The sequence below is a fragment of the Neoarius graeffei genome, chromosome 24 (genome assembly GCF_027579695.1).
Source record: "Neoarius graeffei isolate fNeoGra1 chromosome 24, fNeoGra1.pri, whole genome shotgun sequence".
NCBI lineage: Eukaryota > Metazoa > Chordata > Actinopteri > Siluriformes > Ariidae > Neoarius > Neoarius graeffei.
In genome coordinates, this window is record NC_083592.1 from 8,390,009 (window position 1) to 8,413,653 (window position 23,645).

The window sequence follows — 23,645 nt, forward strand, 5'->3', positions numbered from 1 at the left end:
CATGGACCATGGCGGCGGCAACGCCAGCACAAAAGCTTGGTGGGCGGAAAAGACGTGATGATTAATGGACATACTTTACACATAATCCAGCAGAAAATAAAATGGAATGCCTTGTAGTGGGAGACACAGGTACACGCTGTGGCTATAAACTACGTGGAAAAAATACGACCAACCTCAAGAGGCATCTGAAGCTCACCATGCTGCTATTTCTGCGCCGGTAAGTTGACGTTACAATAAGTCCTTAACAGATCATGGATACGTTTGCTAGCTTTGGTTAATGTCTCGTCTCGTCTTCTTCCGCTTATCCAGGACCGGGTCGCGGAGGCAGCAGTCTAAGCATGGAAGCCCAAACTTCCCTTTCCCCAGACACCTCAGCCAGCTCCTCGGGAAGAACACCGAGGCGTTCCCAGGCCAGCCGAGAGACATAGTCCCTCCAGCATGTCCTGGGTCTTCCCCGGGGCCTCCTCCCGGGGGGACATGCCTGGAACACCTCCCCAGGGAGGCGTCCAGGAGGCATCCGAAAGAGATGCCCGAGCCACCTCAGCTGGTTCCTCTCGATGTGGAGGAGCAGCGGCTCTACTCTGAGCTCCTCCCGAGTGACTGTGCTTCTCACCCTATCTCTAAGGGAGCGCCCAGCCACCCTGCGAAGGAAACTCATTTCAGCCGCTTGTATCCGCGATCTTGTTCTTTCTGTCATTACCCAAAGCTCATGACCATAGGTGAGAGTCGGAACGTAGATCGACCGGTAAATTGAGAGCTTCGCCTTTTGGCTCAGCTCCTTCTTCACCACGACGGACCGGTAAAGCGACCGCATCACTGCGGAGGCTGCACCGATCCGCCTGTCGATCTCACGCTCCATCCTTCCCTCACTCGTGAACAAGATCCCGAGATACTTAAACTCCTCCACTTGAGGCAGGACTTCTCCACCAACCTGGAGAGGGCAAGCCACCCTTTTCCGGTCGAGAACCATGGCCTCGGACTTGGAGGTGCTGATTCTCATCCCAGCCGCTTCACACTCGACTGCAAACCGCCCCAGTGCATGCTGAAGGTCCTGGTTTGAAGAAGCCAACAGGACAACATCATCCGCAAAAAGCAGAGATGAAATCCTGTGGTTCCCAAACAGGATTCCTTCCGGCCCCTGGCTGCGCCTAGAAATTCTGTCCATAAAAATTATGAACAGAACCGGTGACAAAGGGCAGCCCTGACGGAGTCCAACATGCACTGGGAACAGGTCTGACTTACTGCCGGCAATGCGAACCAGACTCCTGCTCCGTTCGTACAGGGACCGGACAGCCCTTAGCAAAGAGCCCCGAACCCCATACTCCCGAAGCACCCCCCACAGAATACCACGGGGGACACGGTCGAATGCCTTCTCCAGATCCACAAAGCACATGTGGACTGGTTGGGCAAACTCCCATGAACCCTCGAGCACCCTATGAAGGGTATAGAGCTGGTCCAGTGTTCCGCGACCAGGACGAAAACCGCATTGTTCCTCCTGGATCCGAGGTTCGACTATTGGTCGAATTCTCCTCTCCAGTACCCTGGAGTAAACTTTCCCTGGGAGGCTGAGAAGTGTGATTCCCCTATAATTGGAGCACACTCTCCAGTCCCCTTTCTTAAAAAGAGGGACCACCACCCCAGTCTGCCACTCCAGAGGCACTGTCCCCAACCGCCACGCGATGTTGCAGAGGCGTGTCAACCAAGACAGCCCCACAACATCCAGAGACTTGAGATACTCAGGGCGGATCTCATCCACCCCCGGTGCCTTGCCACCGAGGAGCTTGCAAACCACCTCAGTGACTTCGGCTTGGGTAATGGACGAGTCCACCTCTGAGTCATCAGCCTCAGTCTCCTCAGTGGAGGACATGACGGTGGGATTGAGGAGATCCTCAAAGTATTCCTTCCACCGCCCGACAATGTCCCCAGTCGAGGTCAACAGCTCCCCACCCGCACTGTAAACAGTGTTGGCAGAGTACTGCTTCCCCCTCCTGAGGCGCCGGACGGTTTGCCAGAATTTCTTCGAGGCCGACCGATAGTCCTTCTCCATGGCCTCCCCGAACTCCTCCCAGTTCCGAGTTTTTGCCTCCGCAACTGCCCGAGCTGCAGCACGCCTGGCCTGCCGATACCCGTCGGCTGCCTCAGGAGTCCCGGAGGTCAACATGGCCCGAAAGGACTCCTTCTTCAGCTTGACGGCATCCCTTACTTCTGGTGTCCACCACCGGGTTCGGGGATTGCCGCCACGACAGGCACCGGAGACCTTGCGGCCACAGCTCCGAACAGCTGCGTCCACAATGGAGGTAGAGAACATGGTCCACTCAGACTCAATGTCCCCCGCCTCCCTCGGAAGCTAGGAAAAGCTCTCCCGGAGGTGGGAGTTAAAGACCTCCCCAACAGAGTGCTCGGCCAGACGTTCCCAGCAGACCCTCACCATACGTTTGGGCCTGCCAGGTCTGTCCAGCTTCCTCCTCTGCCAGCGGATCCAACTCACCATCAGGTGGTGATCAGTTGACAACTCAGCCCCTCTCTTCACCCGAGTGTCCAAGACATAGGGTCGGAGATCAGATGACACGACTACAAAGTCGATCATCGACCTCCGACCTAAGGTGTCCTGGTGCCACGTGCACTTATGGACACCCCTATGCTCGAACATGGTGTTCGTTATGGACAAACTGTGACTAGCACAGAAGTCCAATAACAAAACACCACTCGGGTTCAGATCGGGGAGGCCGTTCCTCCCAACCACGCCCCTCCAGGTGTCACTGTCATTGCCCACGTGAGCATTGAAGTCCCCCAGTAGCACAATGGAGTCCCCAGTCTGAGCACCCCTCAGTACCTCTCCCAGGGACTCCAAGAAGGCCGGATACTCTATACTGCTATTTGGCCCGTAGGCACAAACAACAGCAAGAGCCCTCTCCCCAATCCGAAGGCGCAGAGAGGCGACCCTCTCGTTCACTGGGGTAAACTCCAACACATGGTGGCTGAGCTGGGGAGCTATAAGGAAGCCCACACCAGCCCGCCGCCGCTCACCACGGGCGACTCCAGAGAAGTGGAAAGTCCAGCCCCTCTCGAGGAGCTGGGTTCCAGAGCCCAAGCTGTGCGTGGAGGTGAGCCCGACTATCTCTAGCCGGTACCTCTCAACCTCCCGCACAAGCTCAGGCTCTTTCCCCCCCCAGCGAAGTGACATTCCATGTCCCAACAGCCAGCCGCTGTGTCCGGGGATCAGGTCGTCGAGGCCCCTGCCTTCGACTGCCACCCAATCCACACTGCACCAAACCCCTACTGCTACCTCTGTGGGTGGTGAACCCACAGGAGGTCGGGCCCACGTCACCTCTTCGGGCTGAGCCCGGCCGGGCCCCATGGGCAAAGGCCCGGCCACCAAGTGCTCGCATACGAGCCCCAACCCCGGGCCTGGCTCCAGGGTGGGGCCCCGGCTGCGTCCTACCGGGCGACGTCACGGTCCTGGATTTTTTCTCCATAGGGGTTTTTTGGTGAACTGCTCTTGGTCTGGCCTGTCACCTAGGACCTGTCTGCCTTGGGAAACCCTAACAGGGGCATAATGCCCCCGACAACATAGCTCCTAGGATCATTCAAGCATACAAACCCCTCCACCACAATAAGGTGGCAGTTCTAGGAGGGGCTTTGGTTAATGTCACTCAGCAATTGGTCTGTGATGAATTTCCTATGAAGTTTTCCAAAACACCATGAACTGGCGAAAATGAATGGGACCGCTAACTTCAGGCTGCTAACTTAAATTCAATTAACATGCCATGAGTAAAACTTGTCGTGCAGGGATTTTTGGTGGGACAGCAACTGAATGCTTTGTCATATATTGACCCATATTTGAGTTACTGTGAAACATACGGGGGGAAATGTAGCTTTTCAGACCTGTTGCTGTGCCTTAATATGTCTAAATGAGCAGCAGCACACCTGGCTACTCTAACGTTAGCAGCATGTTTAGCCATCATATTTACATTAATGGACAGCGTGGTCATCTTCTAGTTGTGTGTTCATCATGACATGTTTGTGCTCTATCAGCGCATTGTGACATGTTAAATGGAGGCAGAAACACAAGACAGCGTTTCTGTAGAGAAAGCGCACGCTCTCTACGGCAATGGTGCCTCGCGCACGCTCGCAGCGTTGCCGTAGAGAGCGCGCACAGCATTGCCGTAGAGAGCGCGCAGCCTTTATGTCGAGAGCATGCGCGCGAGACAGCATTTATGAAGAGAGCATGCGCACGAGACAGCATTTATGAAGAGAGCATGCGCACGAGACAGCATTTATGAAGAGAGCATGCGCATGAGACCGCATTTATGTAGAGAGCAGGTTATGCACAACCTGTCAACCTTGATTACAATTTCCTATCTCTGTATTGGCCTAATTTAATGTTTTAAAGTAATTATTTTTTCGACTAAAATGAATGACTAAAACTGGACTAAAACACTTAGTTTTCGTCGACTAAAACTAGACCAAAACTGTCAAGGATGGAATTGACTCAAATGTGACTAAAACTAATAAGCATTTCGTCCAAAAGACTAAAACTAAATCAAAAATGGCTGCCAAAAACACCACTAGAGAATACAGAACGTTATTTTGCATATCAGTATTGTTCTGTGCTCGTTTGTGGATTCACAATAAATCCTGAGATGATGTCAGAAAGGAAACTGTATTTCTGTGTTACTTTAACAGGTTTATTACACAGAGCTGTTTCACCAGCTTATTAAACTGCCATTGAGAGTGTGTGTTTGTGTGTGTGAGATATATATATATATATATATATATATATATATATATATATATATATATATACACACACACACATTTATACATATACATATATATATATATATATATATATATATACACACACACACATATATATATATATATATATATATATATATATATATATATATATATATATATATATATACACACATACATACATACATACATACATACACACACACACACACACACACACACATTAGTTATAAAAGCTAAGTGTTTCACTCTCACCTTGAGTCTGATTAAAACGCACCATTATGAGACCCAATCTGACTGTGAGTCTGTCACCTTCATCCTGCATACGTTCTGTCTCTCTCTTCCAGTAATCTGGATCATCAGCGCTGATCTTCTGTATCCACGCTGTCTTTGGGATCGCCTCCTTGATGTTGGTGTCATAGATCACAAACTGCTCTCCATCCACCAGACCAACAGCAGTGAATTCTGGGAGATTTATTCCTGGTGTGACAGCAGTGTGTTGGTACTGCAGAGAGTGTGTGACTGTAAAAGGATAAATAGTTTCAGTAACTCATCACAGATAAAACGATAAAGATGCATACATTCTGCAAAATTCAGAATGTCACCAAAATCCCCACCTACTGAGTGAGTTAATAAGGCCACCTAACACACACACACACACACACGTAAATAACATTTCAGTTTCTATAAATAAATTCTATAAATAAATAAATTGCTTAACAAAACAATTATAATTATTACAATTGTTAAGCAATTTGTTATATAAAAGTACTTTACACATCTTTCAATGAATTTATTTTATAATCATGATTTATTTATTTAATATACATGTATTTATCAAAAGTGAGGTGATGTTGGGCGCGGGAGGTTTTTGCATGACCCAATAAAAATAACTTCAAAAAAGTAATATGAGTAAAAGTTCACCAAATGCAACATCAGGAAAGTAGAAATTTTGAAAACACCTTTCACAGTCATAACCCTAGTGCACATCGAAAAAAATTTTGCCGTCAACCTCTAGCTAGCTGGAGTATTGTTGTGTAAACTTCAAACTCTGAAATCCACCATGGGTTTTTTTTGTTTGTTTGTTTTTTTTTAAATCAAGTGAGATCTGAAAATGGATTTGCGCCAATGGCCAACTGGGTAGCTGCCAGAGCTAATGGAGGTATTGAAGGTGCTGAGTGGTTTGGGCGGATCAGCAGAGCAGTGTGTAACGGTGCTGAGTGTTTTGTGGAGGTGTCGCGCTGTAATAGGAGCCAGAGACGATTTTGTAGTAGCCACGCAGCGGAGGAGATCGAGTGATGGACAGAGAGCGCACACATACAGTTGTGTTCAAATAAACATCAGCGCATTAAAAAAAGTGAATAAAGTGAAATGTTTTTAATAGGGCAGCACGGTGGTGTAGTGGTTAGCACTGTCGCCTCACAGCAAGAAGGTTCTGGGTTCGAGCCCAGTAGCCGACGGGGGCCTTTCTGTGCGGAGTTTGCATGTTCTCCCCGTGGGTTTCCTCCGGGTGCTCCGGTTTCCTCCACAGTCCAAAGACATGCAGGTTCGGCTAATTGGTGGCTTTAAATTGATCATAGGTGTGAATGAGTGTGAATGGTTGTTTGTCTCTATGTGTCGGCCCTGCAATGATCTGGCGACTTGTCCAGGGTGAACCTCGCCTCTCGCCCAAAGTCAGCTGGGATAGGCTCCAGCTCGCCCTGCACAGGATAAGTGGCTACAGATAACGGATGGATGGATGTTTTTAATAGCTTTTTTTTCCCCATATTTCAAATCTAGTGGAAACATTACACATTCAGTTCCAAATCAAAGCGTTCACAAAATTTTTATCAAGTCTGTATTATTCTTTTACAGGAAGAAAAGAAAAGGAATATTAATCTGTTCAAAAAAATAGCAGTGTCAACATTTTTTTCCTCTTCAAACTCAAACTGAACTGGTTCATCAGGTTGAAAAATAATATAAAATGACCTGTAAGCACTGTTACAGTCAGAAGACACCTGAGCTTCGATCAAACATCAGCAAGAAGCTCCTGTAAAGCATCGTTGTTGAAAAAACGCCATGTGCAGAATCAATTAAAATTTGCCAAGGAACACATCGACTGGCCCAAAGAGAAATGGCGTAACATCCTGTGGACTGATGAGAGTAAAAGTGTTCTTTTCAGGTTGAGTGGTCATCAGCAGTACATCAGACGAACCCCTAGGTTCTGAATTCAAGCCACAGTACACTGAAGCACGGTGATGCAAAAATCATGGTATGGGGATGTTTTTCATACTACGGTGTTGGACCTATTGATCATATACCAGGGATCATGGATCAGTCTGAATACATCACACTACTTGAGATTATGTTGCCGTATGCCGAAGAGGAAATGCCCCTGAAATGGGTGTTTCAACAAGACAACGACCCCAAACACACAAATAAACGAGTAATATCTTGGTTCCAGACAAAACAGATTGAGGTAATGGAGTGGCAGCTCAATCCCCAGACCTCAACCCCACTGAAAACCTGTAGGGTGCCATTAAAAATGCAGTTTCTGAAGCAAAACCCAAAAATTCACAGGAACTGTGGCATGTAGTTCATTCATCCTGAGCTGAAATACCTGCTGATAGGCGTCAGATGTTGGTTGATTCAGTGCAACGCAGAAGTGCAGCAGTTATCAAAAACAATGTTTATGCAGCTAAATATTAGTTCAGTTTGAGTTTGAAGAGCAAAATGTCGACACTGCTATTTTTTGAACAGATTAATATTCCTTTTTTTCTTTCCTTTCTGTAAAAGAATAACACAGACTTGATAATTTGTGAACGCTTTGATTTGGAATTGGATGTGTAAATGTTTCCACTACGTTTGAAATATGGAAATAAAAGCTATTCAAAATATTTCACTTTATTCATGTTTTTTTTTTTTAAAACGCACTGCTATTTATCTGTAGCTAGCTAGTGCCAAAAAGACACTTAGCTAAAATTAGCCTGAGAAGACAAGTTATCTTGACGGCAATGTTTCATGTAACCTACAGATGCCAAGGGAGTACTCACGCTCCGCATGCTACCCTCTCTTCAACCACCCACAGTTCATAAAGTAGGCAGAAAAACGTGACACGGTGTGGAGGAGACCAAGAAGGCATTTACTGACATGAAGCCTGTAAGTAGCCCAACATTTACTTTACTCTATGAACTCCTCTTTGGTTGCTTTTTAATTTGTGTTTGTGTAATCTTTTTCAATATTTTGTTTCCCTAATCTTCTACTCCCTTTATTTTCTTCCCTTCCTCTTCTTTCTGTTCTCGATTGGAACAAACTTGGTGGAATAAACACCTCCAGGCAGCAGAGATCGGAAAGTCAAATCCCTACACTGTAAAACATCGCATCTTAGCAAATTACATGACAGGCATTTAGCAGCTGCTCTTATCCAGAGCGACATACAACAAGTTCAGCAATTTTTTACCTAAACTGCATGTCTTTGAATTGGGAGGAAACTCACACAGACATGGGGAGAACATGCAAACTCCACACAGAGAGGCCCTCGTCGGCTGTGAGATTCAAACTTGGAAGCTTCTTGCTATGAGGTGACAGTGATGACCACTGCACCATGTAATAACATCTTGAACATAGTTGAAACAATCTCGCATTTTCCTATTGGGTAATTCCGCCCCAAATCACCAGATTTAGAAAAATGTTCGCCACTGACCATCTCAGATTTGCTTCATACTTTCTGGAAATTGTCAGTGTGCCCAATAAATAGTGTACAAAATTTTAGTGCTTGTACCTTCATTAGTTTCTGAGATATAGGGGCTTAAAAAAAGGGTCATGGCCCCAATTTCAAAAACAGACCTAACTTCCATAAGTCATTACTTTTAAACTATTCATGCAAGATACATGAAATTTTCAAGGATTGTTCTTCAATGCCAGACGCCTTTAAATACTATAATAGAAAGTTCACAGTTCAATATTTGCCAAGTTATGGCTTGCTGAAAATCATAAAATGTCTATCGTGCTTTGGAGCAACTTTGACGCCCCATATCTCCACATTAAAGCACACCACATCTTTCAAATTTTCTTATTTATTACTCATGTTATAGTACTCTTTAGGCAACTAGGTATGTGTTCAAAAGAAATCAAACTTTCTGATTTATTAGGCTTTAAAAATAAAAACATTTTGCACCTATAATTCAAATGCATATTACAAATGTATGACAAGGTCTACCATAAAAACAATTATTATACCACTGGAAAGAGCTTGTGGTGTTCCGTATGTCACATTTTGCTTCAGAGTTGTTCAGCACAGTGAAATGGCTCCAGGCGATGCCATTTACGCTCCGTCACTGTGGGACTGATGGAACCTGGGCCATGCACGCGTGAAGACACTAAGGCCCGCCCATAAATTTTAGTGGCCAGTGGCCATCGGGACACCGTTAATTTCGAGGCCTGGTCTTATAAAGAAATGAAAATACATGTCTGCAACAGGAATTTTTTATTCGTTAGAATTTAACTAGGACTATAAGAGACAGGAATTTAATATCAATGGTGGCTTATGACTCATCAAAATTAAATTTATAGATATCTTCAATATGAATCCTGAGAGAGAGAAAAAAGATCACTGCATCATGCCGAGATCAGAAATCTGAATCCTAATTCCAAGAGAGAAAATCTGGCCATGCTCTCTGGGTGGGAGGGACATATACTCTTTTAATGGTAGAAAAGTTGAATTAAAAAAAGTGCTATGACTTTAATTCATAAAAATATAATTGCAGATATTTTATTTAGAAATTCACATTGCAGATATTTATATTAAAAGTTTTACTCCTGAAAATTCCAAGTCCACATAGCCATAATCAATTTTGACACGTAAAAATATAATAAAAAAAGATGTTAACAATGGTCTTAAAGAAATGAAACTACACATCTGTAATAGAAATTATTAGTCAGAATTTAACTGTGACTATAAGAGGCAGGAATTTAATGTCCATCAATGGCGGCTTACGACTCGTCAAAATTATAGACGACAGTCAATATGAATCGGGGGGGGGGGGGATTTCACCATATCCTCACCTCTGTCAATCACCGTGCCACTGGCCAATCGTGGGTGTCTGAGCTCATGTATGTGGAAGAGGGCAGACAGTGCAATTGTTTAGAGGAGCCTCAACACCCATGACTTTACACAGAACTTCTGTTTAAAGTGCTCTCCTCCCCTCAAAGCCAGGCTGACCTGCTCTGAAGGCTGTGTTGAGGGAGTTATTGATATAGTGGTTGATTAAGACGATACACATCTTTAATCTGGAAGACATGCAGTGTAATAATGAAGGGGACACAAGGGGACTTTAGTGCAGTAATCTCAAGCAGGGGCCCCCTCTGTTGGACGCAAGAGACGGGCTTTCCCTTGGAGCAGTTTTTAAAAAAACGGCTCAGGTAGGGTCATAGAAGAGACCTCAGTACTGGAAGTCACATTTGGAGAAATAGCAACACTTCTTGTAACACATGTTCAGTTGTTTACACTCTGCCAGTTCTTACAGAGAGAGAAAGCTTTCCAAGTTTACAGAAGGGGGTTAATGTTAAGCCACTTAAAGGACCCATGGCATGGTGGTTTGTTGATGCTTTAAACGGGCTCGTGGAGGCTTCCGGATGTTATATCCGCAGCCTTTCTCGAAATGAACCCTCGGCAGGTAGATATAGCCTCCTGGGAGAAAGCCCCATTTCAGCCCTTTTCCCAGTGCGTCGTTTTGCTAATGAGAAGCATGGAGGCGGGCCATGGGGGGAGGGGGCGGGGCTTGACCAAGCTGCGGGCATGCTATCTGGCTAACTGCAGGAAGTGGTTAGCTGCACAGCTAATGTAGCCATTGCTAGGCTAACGCACCGATTTTAAAACACGGCAAAACGACTTAACAGTTATACACTTACTTGTTCGGTGTTTGTGGCTGATGCCTGCAGGGATGCAGCGCAATTTCCATGTTTTGCTCACATAGGTGGTGTAAAGTTATCCTACCTCTTGGATTTGTCCTACCAAGCCTACTGCGCACGCGTGAAGCCTACTGCGCACGCGCAGAACACATGACGTCATTACAATTAGCAAGTTCTCATACAGACCGTTTTATTATACAAGTCATTACAAATTATTTGACTCGGCCAAAGACTCTACCAATACGCACAAAACATAAAAATCGGCACATGCGTGAAATACTCACCGATTCTCTATCAGCCCAGCTGATCGGTAGGACAAAACTACTGTTGAATTTTCCTACCCTCCTAGATTTCGCGCATGCGCAGTAGGCTTGGTAGGACGGGCAATCCATACAGTGGGTGGGTATCCAGAGGGGGAGGCGTGGGGATCATCTCCCTTGCTGACGTAGTAAAGGGAAGAGCCTATCAAGGCGCCATTTGGACGCGCCATTCTCAAATGTTGGGCATAGTTTGGTTTACACATTATGAAATTTCTAGCCACTGGGGTTACTTAAGGTCAGAGGAACTCATTTTAACGTTAAAAAACCTCAGAAAGTGAAAATTTCATGCCATGGGACCTTTAAATGCAATCCAGACCTAGAAGAGTAACATCTTTTACTGTCAGTGGGGGACTCAATCCAATTAAAAGAGGGAAGATTCTGTCAAAATTAAAGAGGGACAAAACCCAAACGGCAGACAATATGCTGCATTAAAAAAAAAAAATGACTCAGAAGAGCTTGAGAAATCTAGAAAGAGCTCAGCAGAATTTTGAGAAATATTACAAGTCACTATATTCCCAGTCACAAACTGATGACCTTCAAATCAAGTCTCATTTTCAGCCTCATTGAACCTACCAACTGTTACTAAGGAACAAAATGAGAAATTGATGTCCGAGTTTAAAAATAAGCAATTGGGAGATGAGAGGCAAACAAATCCCTGGGCACGGATAGCTTCACTGCAGAATGGTAAAGCAGTGCAAGGACAACTGGGTCCAACATTACTAAAAGCTTTTAACGGGTACTACAGGAAAGAGAAATCTCATCCTCATGGAGGGATGCAATAAATCTGTCATTCAAAAGGATGGGAAAGAAAAACTGGACTGCAGAAATTACCATCCTATTAGTGTGTTAAATTTAGATTATAAACTCTTCCCATCAGGCCTGGAATTTCATCACTTTAGGGGCAAGGCCACTTGGCCTTTTGTGCTGTCAATTTTTTGAGGGCACGAAGGCCAAAAGCCAGGGCACCAAGGCCATAAAATAAAACACTGATTTTAAGTTCACGTCTATAATGAATTTAATTTCAGGACTAATGACTCTTCTGAGGAAGATTGGAGTCTCAGTCGAAACTATCAAGCAGGTAAAGAAACGTCTCCTACACTATTATGTCTGAAGATAAGAAAAAAATATTGAACACATCTAAACTTATCAATCCATCACTCACTTCAAAAATTGTAAAACTTAAACCTATATCCTCCCATAGTTTTTGTTCAATTCAGGGACGTCACTAGGTTTGAGAGACAGGGGTAGCTTAGCACCCAGAGGAGAAAAGGTATTGTGCGCGCGCAGCGTGCGCCGAACATTTTTCAGAGCACCTACTAAGGCTGTCAATCAATTCATTATTTCAAGAGCATCACACCTTGGGGACACACTTCCCACCATTTCTATTCTATTTTAAAATTGCTTTCATCATTTAATTGCTTGCTGAAGCAACTTCACCAGCATCTGCTCCTTTGCCTCTCGCCTCTTGCTGCTGACTCCCTTTCTTAAAAAATCTTCGTATATCCATCTAGCCAAAGGATAGACAGACAGATAATCTTTTCCCATGCCAAAACTAATGCTAGTAGGCTACAACCCACACAGCTTAGTAAGTTTGTTCACCATGCTAACGTGCCAGATTTACAGTTGAAATAGAAAAGCTACAATATAGTCTTTCCTCACTACCCATTGCTCAATATAGCCTAGGTAAAGTTAAGCAAATGCAAACCACTGACATCAAATTACAATCTCACCGTGTGTGTCTGCAAATGAAAGCATAGAATTCTGACTCTCTGCAAACCCAACTCAATGGAAGCCCGCACCGCGCCTGCTGCAGAATGCCCGCGTAGTTTAAGTCCTACTAGCCTACCACTCGACGTGACGCTTGACACAGAGCCAATGAGGAGGAGGAATCATAACGATATTAATAATATTGCATTAAACAATAAATAAGCAAGCAGAAACTGTTGTTCGGATTAACTTGCGTTCTTGATGGCTCATGTTCAGTGCTTTACTGCCTTTGTTTTTTTTGGGAAAAAAAAAAATATATAAATAATTTTAAAAAAGGGCAAAAAATATAGGGTGGCTTTGCCATAAGATAGGGTGGCTGGAGCTACCCTAAAATGGGTCTGGCGACGTCTATGGTTCAATTGACACAGAAGGCCATCCTTAAAAAAAAACAAACAAAAAAAAAACAAACAACATTTCCTGTCCACTGGGTGAGCAAAAAAAATTCAGTCGGGAGGGAGGGATTTTTTTTTTTTAAATGGATGGATAAGAAATCGCAATGCTGTGTTTGCTTTTTCTTTCAGTACTTTTTTTTATTACAAAAGCAGACACACTTAATAAAATATGACAGTTTAATCAACTGAAACTTGTACAAAAACTAAGTTCGCATTTTAAATGCTGACTGCAACATTTGCAAAACTTACAAAAGGTACTTAAAATGTCCGACACACGGACTTTTTGTAGTTCCAAATCGACCATTAGGCCTAGTTCGGATTTCGCTAGAATACCATTTTGCAATTTCACACTTAAACGATTGTTTGAAAACTCCGGATCTCCTTCCTTCATGGTGGCTGCCATTTTTTTGTGCCGCACGGCGCATGCGCAGAGCTGATTCAATTCTATATTCTGCGCGGAATGCAGGGCTTTCCACAAGTGCCGGCTGCCGGCCATACAGCCGACTACACAATTAAGTCCAGCCGGCTACTTTAATGACTATTATTTTTGTAGCCCACAGGCTCTAAATATTAATTTTCAATTTTAATAAAATTAAATGTTTATCTAACGGACTGACAATAATGTCAAACTGAACCGCACTCATTTAAGTTGTGATTTACGCTATTTGTACCGATAACCACAAATTCCCCGCTGTAGGTGCAATTGGACTTAAGTGATCACTCTCATTAAATCATTCATTAAATAAGTCTCATTGAATCATACCATTGAATCATTCTCATTGAATCAGTCATTAATTAATACCATTAATTTTGGTGCTTAATAATAAATTACCAAACAGCTAAATTATGGTATATTCCAAGTTATTATGATCACTTACTGTATTACACAACTCATATGCACCTTGGGATTCTTTTGAGATTGGATGACTTCAAAGAATATTAGGCACAACAAATACACACAGTTTCAATAATAATTGAATTTATTATAACAAAGATAAAAATGAATAATAGCAGTTGAAATATATATAAATATGACATGTGCGTGTGTGTGTGCGCGCACGCGCGTGCGTGAGAGAGTGTGTGGGCCTCATGGTAAACAAAGGACTAGCTTTGGCAACGAGACAGAAGAATTAGCCGTGTGTGGCTAGCTAAGGCCCAAGAATCCTACCTCATGGAGTTAAGGACAAAAGGTGTTATCTAAGGTATGGGGGAGGGTGACCACGTGTTGGAGACAAAAGATTAGCTCGGTGTAGCTAACCCACTAGCTTATAGCATTATTAAATCCCCTGAAATCTTGATGAGGTCAAAATGTGTGTAATAATGAAATTAAAGTGTTAGGAAGGAACAGAGAGCATGCAACCTATCTTTATTAAGCAATTGAGAGATCAATACAAATAGAACAATAATTAATAAAACACCCCAAGTGTTTACAGTGTACACAATTAAACCGTTCCTGAGTTTAAATTCACACTTCTTCATAAAGCTAATTCCTAAGACTAGTTTTTATGCCCAAAATGCCAATCTTACTTCAATATCTTGCCTTGACGCAAGATTATGAGGTTGTTCCGAAACTTTTGGAGTCCACAGGAGCACGTGAGTCGCTTCCGTGAAGAAGCAGAGAATTTCTTGGTCCGACGCTTCGTCGTTAGTGAAAAGTCTCTGATCAAACAATGTGCACAGCGCTTTAGTTAGAAGGAATCCGGTCACTTCTAACTTTAAATGAACTGCAAACCGGCTGTAGCTCAACCGAGAGAGAGATAGCACGATTTAAGTAGTTCTACCGTGGCCAAGGGTAAACAAAAACCGCGCTGAATCGTCTTTATCTTGGGGGCTCTGACGAGCCGTCCTCCTTGTGTCCATGTGATGAACTCACACGGAGCCAAAAGAGACCGAGTTGGAAGTTTCCGGGTTACTTATTCCTTCATGGAGGATGTGACGTAGGAGATCCCGCCCAGGCGTGACGTAGGTCAACGCGGAAGTTGGTTGGTGGGATCTGTAGTTTTTAAAGAGAGACGGCTGTTGTACCTACACCGCCGACTTCGTTGATCAAGGGAGAGTAACTCATCCGTGGCCCCGACATGCGGTGTGCGCGCGCGCACTAGTGTGTTGGAGGTGACATCGGAGGGAACAGAAGCAGAGATAACACTTATTTTGTCTCTGGTAAGCCAGTCTTCTCTCGTTCAATTACGTGCTGGCATCAAAAGACACCGTTGGTTGTAAATGAAACCAAACTGAGTAGTTGGAGTGTATTTTCATACACAAATGGAGAAATGTTCGCTGAGTGTTTGTGTAGCCACCACTGCAGACCGTTGTCGTTGTTAAAGGATATGGGACATGAAACATAAATGCACGCTATATCAGTTTCTTTCCATTAAAAATATGAATTAATTGCATCAACAAATACAAAATCATCTATTAAATTCAGCAAAATCGTTATATTCGTGATGATTATATGGCATTTCTGCTCGACTTCCGATATGCATTTTCTACAACCGGAAGAGCCGCTGTCACGTGATCATAAGTCACAAAAACTTTCGGGCACAGCACAAGCGGGTAGATGAATGGAGAAGTGGATGACAAGAAAATTGTTTTTACAGTCTTTAACGTACATTGAACATCATGGTGTACTGTGCTGCTTATGGTTGCAATAATTCCAATGGGAAATGCCCTGGAGTAAGTTTTTTTGCATTCCCCAAGGACCCGAAGCTGAGGAAAGTGTGGGCTCACCTGCGCATGCGCAGTAGTGATGTGTCGGTCGCGAACAATGCGGTTCAAAGAGCCGGCTCTTTGAAGTGAACGACGGGAGCCGGCTCTTCGGTGGGAGCCGAGTTGGGGAGCCGAATTAGTTTTTTGTCCTTAGGTGCCTCAGAGAGAGAGACTTTCACAAAAAAAAGTTGCTGTCCGATTGCATCTTTGTGTTGTCTATTACCATTCAAAGGAAAAAAAGTAGCATGGTGTACGCCTACTTTTTTTGGTTGGGGGGGTTGATGTCATTCACAGCTGCGAAAATACGAAAATTGGTGTAATGCTTAAAGCTGTGGAGCGCAGGGGAGAGGAGTCTAATATTTTATTTAATATTTTATTTAATAAAATATTTTGTTGCACATTGTTCTGTGTTTGTTAAAATAATTTCCAACTTTGCTTCATAGTTTCTTAGGCCTGATTTATACTTCATAATTTATTTTGTGGCGTTTTGTTCAAGGTCGAGTGTGAAATAAAGCCATAAAGGATAAACAGTTGATGTCTTCTGTGTATTTTATATTGGTAATATAACACAGTTTTGCATTATGTTTGTGAGAAAATAATTTATTAATTGGTAAGTAAGTTTTATTTCTATAGCTAGAACATTGTTACACTGCTATACTTTACAAAGCTTTACAATGGCTACAAAAACTAAAAAATAAAATGGAAAACATCCTATTGATAAAATATAAATAATAATGTAATTAATTAACTAGTTAATTGCAGCAATTAAATCAAAAATAAAATCTCAGGAGCCGTTTGGGAGCCGAAAGAGCCGGCTCCTTATAGTAAGAAGAGCCAAAAGAGCTGGCTCCCGAAAAAGAGCCGAAATTCCCAGCACTAATGCGCAGTAGGCTTCGCGCATGCGCAGTAGGCTTAGTAGGACAAATCCAAGAGGTAGGATAACTTTACAGAACACCTGTTGAAAAAACTTTGCACCTACTGTTTCCCACAAACTGTGTTCGGACCATTTCACTGAGGATTCTTTCAACATTAATACTCAGGTACTGAGCGATATTAATTGCCAAGCCAGATTTAAGAGGCTACTTAAAGATGGAGCCGTTCCCAACGTCCCAATTCAGGAACAAGACGGCGGAGTGAAACCCGAAGTGCTACGGCCACCACGAGGTGCATTCGCTAAGCGACTGAAAGCCGAGGTAAGGATTAGTATTATAATTTTGGGTGTATCAATTATTGATTATCATAATTCTGACTCGTTTCGCCATTTTGAATGTTTTCATCTCGGACTCTGGAAGCATTGTATCTCAATCAATCTCGAAAAATATCAGCAAAAAAAAAATAGCTTGCAACAGACTTTAGCTAGATCTATGATGAACTTTCAATGTATGATACAAAAATAATACTTCTTTCAACAGATCATTAGCCTTTGAGCAGAATTGTTTTTAACTTACCAGGAAGTGTTATCGAGCCGACCGCTTTCAGTTTCATGGGGATTGAATGAACTCTCACTTTCAGAATCATCTGACCCGTCAGAGTAAAGACAAGATCTATGTTCATGTGAATTTCCAGCTATCGGTTCGAATTGATGGGGTCTAACTTCACATCTCTGTGAAACATCGGGAATATCACTGTCGATGGTGTCCATTTCGGTAACCTGTTCACATTAGATTCCCAAGCGCTGGCTCCTTGGAAAGTTTTTGTGACATCACGGGTCACGTGACCACCTAGCTAATTAACGAATCATTGTTTTACGCTGATGTATAAAAAAAGTTGAATAATGTGATGATTTTCACATTTTTGACGCCCTGCAGTGATTTAGATGGCATTTCTTATGTCCTTTATACATAATTATACCCAGAAAAAAATCCATGTCCCATATCCTTTAATTCATAGCATGCTCAGCTGCGTGAATGTGTCATGCACCGAAAATAAGAGATTTACAAGCCAGGAACGCCTCATGATGCAATACGCAAGAAAAGAAAAGATTTACTGCCATTTTACTTTGTATTTGAGTTAAGTGAATAAATAAATGGTCTGTGGAAAATACATTTAATCCTGGGAGCTGCGTGCACAGGAGTTTATTTTGTGTTTACTCCCCCCCTGGCTGGCTACTTATTAGTCATGGCTGGCTAGTATGAGCCTTAGTGGAAAGCCCTGGGAACGCGTAAATGTCAAATTCGATTTTAGATTTACGAACCCGAAAAAAAATGTCGAAAAAACGGCGTTAAAAAAAATAAATAATTTCAATCGCACAAACGGCACTCACCCGGCCGGTGGACCGGAAACAGAACATTTTTTAAATAATGGCCAAATGTGCAAGAGCATCTTCAGACTGTACTACTACGCATATTTTTGATTAATCAAAATTGAGCCTGGAGTTCATCAAAACGTTTGACTGTAAATGGAACATATACTAGCATGCAGGCTACTGATTAACCCATAAGAGCCCAGACCGATTTCTCAATCAAGGACAATTATTGAGGAAATAAAATGAACTAAATAGACGACAAAGAAAACATTTCTGACCTTTTTTTTTTAAAATAGCACTTTCATGTCTCAAGATCTGAAATATTAAATTGCAAACTTGCAGAACACTGCAACACTATTACTAGGGGTGGGCGGTTTGCACGGTATGATACTGTATGCGGTATTTTTTTGACCAACGGTAGAGAGTTTGTGTCATAACGTGTACCATGATAGCTCATTGCCTCCTCTAGTTGGCAGTAATGCATAGTTTGAACGCCCGTCTGGCTGCTTCGAAGAACAACAACAATGGCGGCGAGTAGTGAAGAGACGGCAGCAGAGGAAGAGCTCGTGAAAAAAGTCGGCGCAACATCAGTAATCTGGACATGGTTTGGATTTAAAGTGACGGATATTAAACAAGAAAATGTTATCTGCAAGATATGCCGGGCGACAGTGATCGCAAGACACGGTAACACAAGTAATCTGTTCAACCACCTCAAGACTAACCACGCTATCGAATATGAAGAAAGCCAAAGACTGCAGCATGATGTTACTGAAAAGAAAGGGCAGTCCTCGGGCGGGAGAAAAACTACACACCACAAACAATAGTCTGTCCTGTGTTTTCTGTTTTGCACAATAAATTTCAATATTGCTGAAAACATCCTGATTGAAAGCTTTTACTTTTTGCTACGGTAACCACTAAGAAACTGTTCTGTTGTAATTTATATACAAAACTACAATACCGTGATGTATACCGTATACCATCAGTGGCTCAAATTATACCGTGATATACATTTTTGGCCATACCGCCCACCCCTAACTATTACACTGTTAACCCGAAAGTTTATTCTATGCAAAGTTTGAGTAAATACCACTTTTAAAGATTAGTTTTAGGGGTCATCCATAATTCATAATTATCACGAGCATACAAACCGTACGCAGGGGGGAGGGGGTTAATGACCAGGCGTACACTTTTTAAAAAAATGATGATCCATCAATGTGCGAATCGGCGGCTGCCATGTTAAAAATTTAGCGCCACGTTAAAAATTTAGCGCCACATCGGTGTTGCCAGCTAGCTCTACACGCTTTCTTTCTTCAATACAACAATGGCTGACCCAGATTTTGACCACATTTACAAATTTGTGAATAGCAGAAATACCGCTATTCACAAGACTCCTTCAAACGAGTACGAGCAGTTTTTAAACATTTATTGGTTTCCTGCATTCATCTGAGAAGCGGCAGGAGGCAGTTAGGGCAGGACAGGCTGCTTGGAAAGAATAAAAAACGAACGTTTCAAAGCCAAAAGGCAACAGCTCCCCTTAAAAAGACAGTTCCTAATTTTCAATAATCAGACCCTCCAGGATTTGGCGATGTTGCGATTTGCAACTTCAACGCAAATTCAACCAATCCCCGCGAATTCAGGGCGGTGTTGCAATTATATCCAATCACCGCAACTTTCCCGCAAATTTGACCAATCGTCGGCGTCGTCTTGAGGTGACGTCGACAAACTACCTTCCGCCTTACCTCCGTGTATACGTTCAAGAGAAGCAGCATGTGTGCAGTGTTGCCAGATTGGGCGGTTTTAAGTGCATTTTGGCGGGTTTTGAACATATTTTGGACTGGAAAACGTCAGCAGTATCTGGCAACACTGCATGATGCGTGATAGTGTTTATGTAGGCTTAAATTCTGTTACTGAAAGTGTGTTATGTTTACAGTGAAGGACTGTGTGCACTTTACATTATTTTTTTTTACTTAATACAAGAAATTAATGGATGCCAACATTTTTACCAAAATGGTATTTTATTTTCCATTGTTTAGGCAGCTTCAGCATCACACAGATTATGTTCAAATTGTTTTTTTTTCTTCTATGAAGCCTGAGCCATTTATTTTATTAGTTTATAACTGTTTAATTTAGTCTTCAGGAGAGACTGCCTGCACAGAAAACTAGTATTAGTTTTTTTTTCTTACATGAAAGCTGAGGCATTTATATTATATTTTAACGTAACTTCATGTTGTGCTGTGAGGTTCTATGCACTTTAACTTTTGAACCAACAGGTGCATTTGGATAAGTAAAGCCTATTTTTCTGCATTTTTGTAGTCCTGGTAATCTTTTATATTGGTAAAGATGTTTATAGGACCATTTCTCAGTGTCTGTTTTTTTAATCAATAGTTTTTCAGTAATAACTTCATATTTAACATATCATTCAATTTTAATCACAAAAAGAGAAAATCGCAACAATTTCTCGCAACTTTCACTTCCTCCCGCAATGTAACCGCAACAAAAACCTAAAAAACACTGCAACTTTCATTGCAATTTTTTGGGAAAACCCCCGCAACAGACATTTTAGCCTGCAACAATCACAAAAATGGCCCACGAAATCCTGGGGGGGACTGGAAAATGAATCACCTGCTTTCTATGAAAACTTCTGGACCCGTCTTGTGTCTTCTTTTCTTCTCTTGTGAATCTTTGTATTGTCCGGTCATCCGATTTTAATAAAAAGTAATACAAGACATGGGTTTATTTTGAATTCCTATTCCACGTAGATCCATCATCATTGTTTTGTCCGCTAATGTACACTTTTGGGGGGGTGGGAGCAGTGGTGTAGTCTACTTTTTTGCAGTGGGTATACTCAGTGCTTGCCATGCAACGCCCCCCCCGGGAAAAAAAAAATGTATACTCACACACACACACACACACATTTTATATATATATATATATATATATATATATATATATACACACACACACACACACACACACACACGTGTGTGTTGTGGCTATACTGTTATACTTGTACTCATCCATCTTGTAACTGTCCGATAACCTGAAAGCAACACCTCATGAGCACCATCACTGCCTAATGCATAGTAATATGCATCTTGAAACTGGTTTTGTGTACAGATCTACTGTATGCAAAACAAATGTGGTTTAAATGTACAAAATTTATAAAATTTTGATTCACCGTTCAACTTAAGATAAGTGGGCTTTTCCATCGTTTTTTTTATTTTTCATGTATCAAGAAAATTTGACATATTGACATGTAAATTAAACACACATCACACAATAATATATTTTTAACATATTAAATGCATTTCTTATTTCTTATCTATTCAGCACATCAGCTTAAATGAACAAGAAAACATCCTAGATGTGCTAAGACAAAGGTTTGCTTCAAAGAAGAAAAAATTAATTTAATTAACAAATACGCAATGCCCTTCAGTGTGTTAGTCCACAAGCCCTGCAAAAAAGGTCTACAGGACTTTCCAGGTGTTTTTATATTCTGGTATTCGAGGTCTGCATTGCCTCCTTGGTTGTGTTGCAGAGTGATGGCTGAGGACATTTCTGAAAACACTGAAATAGTGTCGTTTGTTTTCGTTTCATGATTTTGCAAGCTTGATTGAATGCTAGATAATGCCGCATGGTCTGTCATGACTGAATAAGCACTGTTGCTTAGCAACTAGACCCCTTCGCATGTTTGTAAACAAACCGACCGTTGCTAGGATGCGCGCGCAGCCTGGACTCAGAAACAATGGCGCTGCCCATAGACCGGCATTATGAGCTGTCAGATTATGCAAAACAATTGTCGTTACAAGATCGAGAATGCTACATAAATAAGTTAACTCTAACAAGTGGACATCGCCTACCGGATCCGCATTTAATCAAAGAGTGGACGGATGATGTTAGTAAGTTCCCTGGTATACAATGGCCTGATATATACTTGTACCTTATTGACAAGACTTCAGTGTACACTCACGAAAAACTTCGTGCCTACATCATCCAACATATCCACAATGATAGTGTAAAGAGTGCAGCTAAGAGAAATCAGAGCTGCGTAAAAAGCGAGAGGCAGAGAGCAGAAATGAAACTGAACGGGGCGGGAGCTAGGTTAGAGCAGTCAACGTAAGTTGGCATTTAGAGTGAGGGCACACAATTTTACCTTTCCATCCTTGCTTTAAAATTGTGATTTTCGACATACACAAATGACGGCACAAAATCTGGACTGCTTGAGTCAAGCGAGACCTCTCCTACAAACAAAATTGCATGCAAAGCTAAGCTAACATGCTAACAATATTCATTACATTGTGTAATTATGACCCAGCTAACCAGACAAACGTTACCAAAGTATTTTGCTACATCAATAAACGAAGACTAGAAAGAATAAAAAAGAAAGATTTAATAAATAGCCTGATCTTACCTGTGATGAAGTGGGCGCTGCAAACCCGCGCATTTTTGATGGTGCTTTCATCCCAGTCTACACGTTTGATGGCTTGTAGTCATAGACGTCGGTGATTTTTTTGGAATGGGAGATCCTGCTGGAATTCTGTACATTTTAACCCCATCACTGCTACGATTCTGACACCCGACAACACAACAACTAGGCATTTCTTCCAAATCTTTCTTCTCATCTCTACCGTCGCTGAGTCTTTTTTGGGTCCAGGCTGCGCGCGCAATTTCCTCTTATGTATGAATGATGTTTACTGCGAAGGGGTCTACAGACGGCTTGACTGACATAGCAACAGTTGCTATGGGGGGCGGAGCTCCCGGAAGGGTCAATTCTCTGCTCTTGGATCAACTCGCAATGCCTTGAGTGCTGAGTCGGCTCTGTCAGCGTCTAATAAATGAAGCCCATAGGATTTGAATTGAATAGGCGCTTGTAGCGCTAAAGCGCGTTTGGTGGACACAGGCATCTAGGAATGGAACTGTGGAACATTCATCTGACAATGTTGACATTGGTTTGGCCAGTTCAAATAACGAATATATTTTTCGGTAGGCGTATGCGCATACGCAAATCACTGAGCTCTTCAGTGAGTATACGGAAATCGCTGAGCTTTTCCAGTGGGCATACGGCGTATACCTGCGTATCACGTAGACTACACCACTGGGTGGGAGGGGGGTTGCTCAAAAGTCTATCATGAGTCTACAAAGAGTAATGATGAAAATTATGGATGACCCCTTATTGCATTACTTAAACAGTATGAGTATATGAAGAGTATAGGGGTGTTCACACGGCAACTTTTACTCCGGTGTAGCACTGGGGCTGCCCCGGTAGAGCGTTCACACGGTACAAAGTTATACCGGTGTAGCCCCTGAAAGCTGCTTAAACCGGTGCAAATCTAACCCTGCTCGGGAGGTGGTTTAAGAAATTTACTCCGGAGTAAATGCTAGTTAGCGGGGCAGCACCGATATAAAATGGGACGTCTGAACGCTACAGGGGTAGACTCGCTACGCGTGAGAAGAGTTGATTACATACGGGCATTGCATAATTTGCATCCTGGTATTTTGCGCTTCCAAAATGGCGAATATCAACAACAACAGAACTGCGTGTCTTCCAGTGTTGCCAGATTGGAC

The 23,645-nt window shown here is 42.6% G+C and overlaps 1 protein-coding gene across 6 annotated transcripts in view; it reads right to left on the reverse strand.

Moving 5' to 3' along the window:
- Positions 1-23,645, reverse strand: part of LOC132872864 (class I histocompatibility antigen, Gogo-B*0101 alpha chain-like) — a 198,035-nt gene that overhangs the window by 148,569 nt on the left and 25,821 nt on the right. For 5 of the 6 annotated variants that reach the window (XM_060907972.1, XM_060907971.1, XM_060907975.1 and 2 more), the window contains exon 4: positions 5,017-5,283. The exons of the other annotated variant lie outside the window; for it this stretch is intronic. In XM_060907972.1, coding sequence (XP_060763955.1) covers positions 5,017-5,283 — 267 coding nt within the window. The remainder of the gene's footprint in view (positions 1-5,016; positions 5,284-23,645) is intronic. 6 annotated transcript variants of the gene reach the window in all.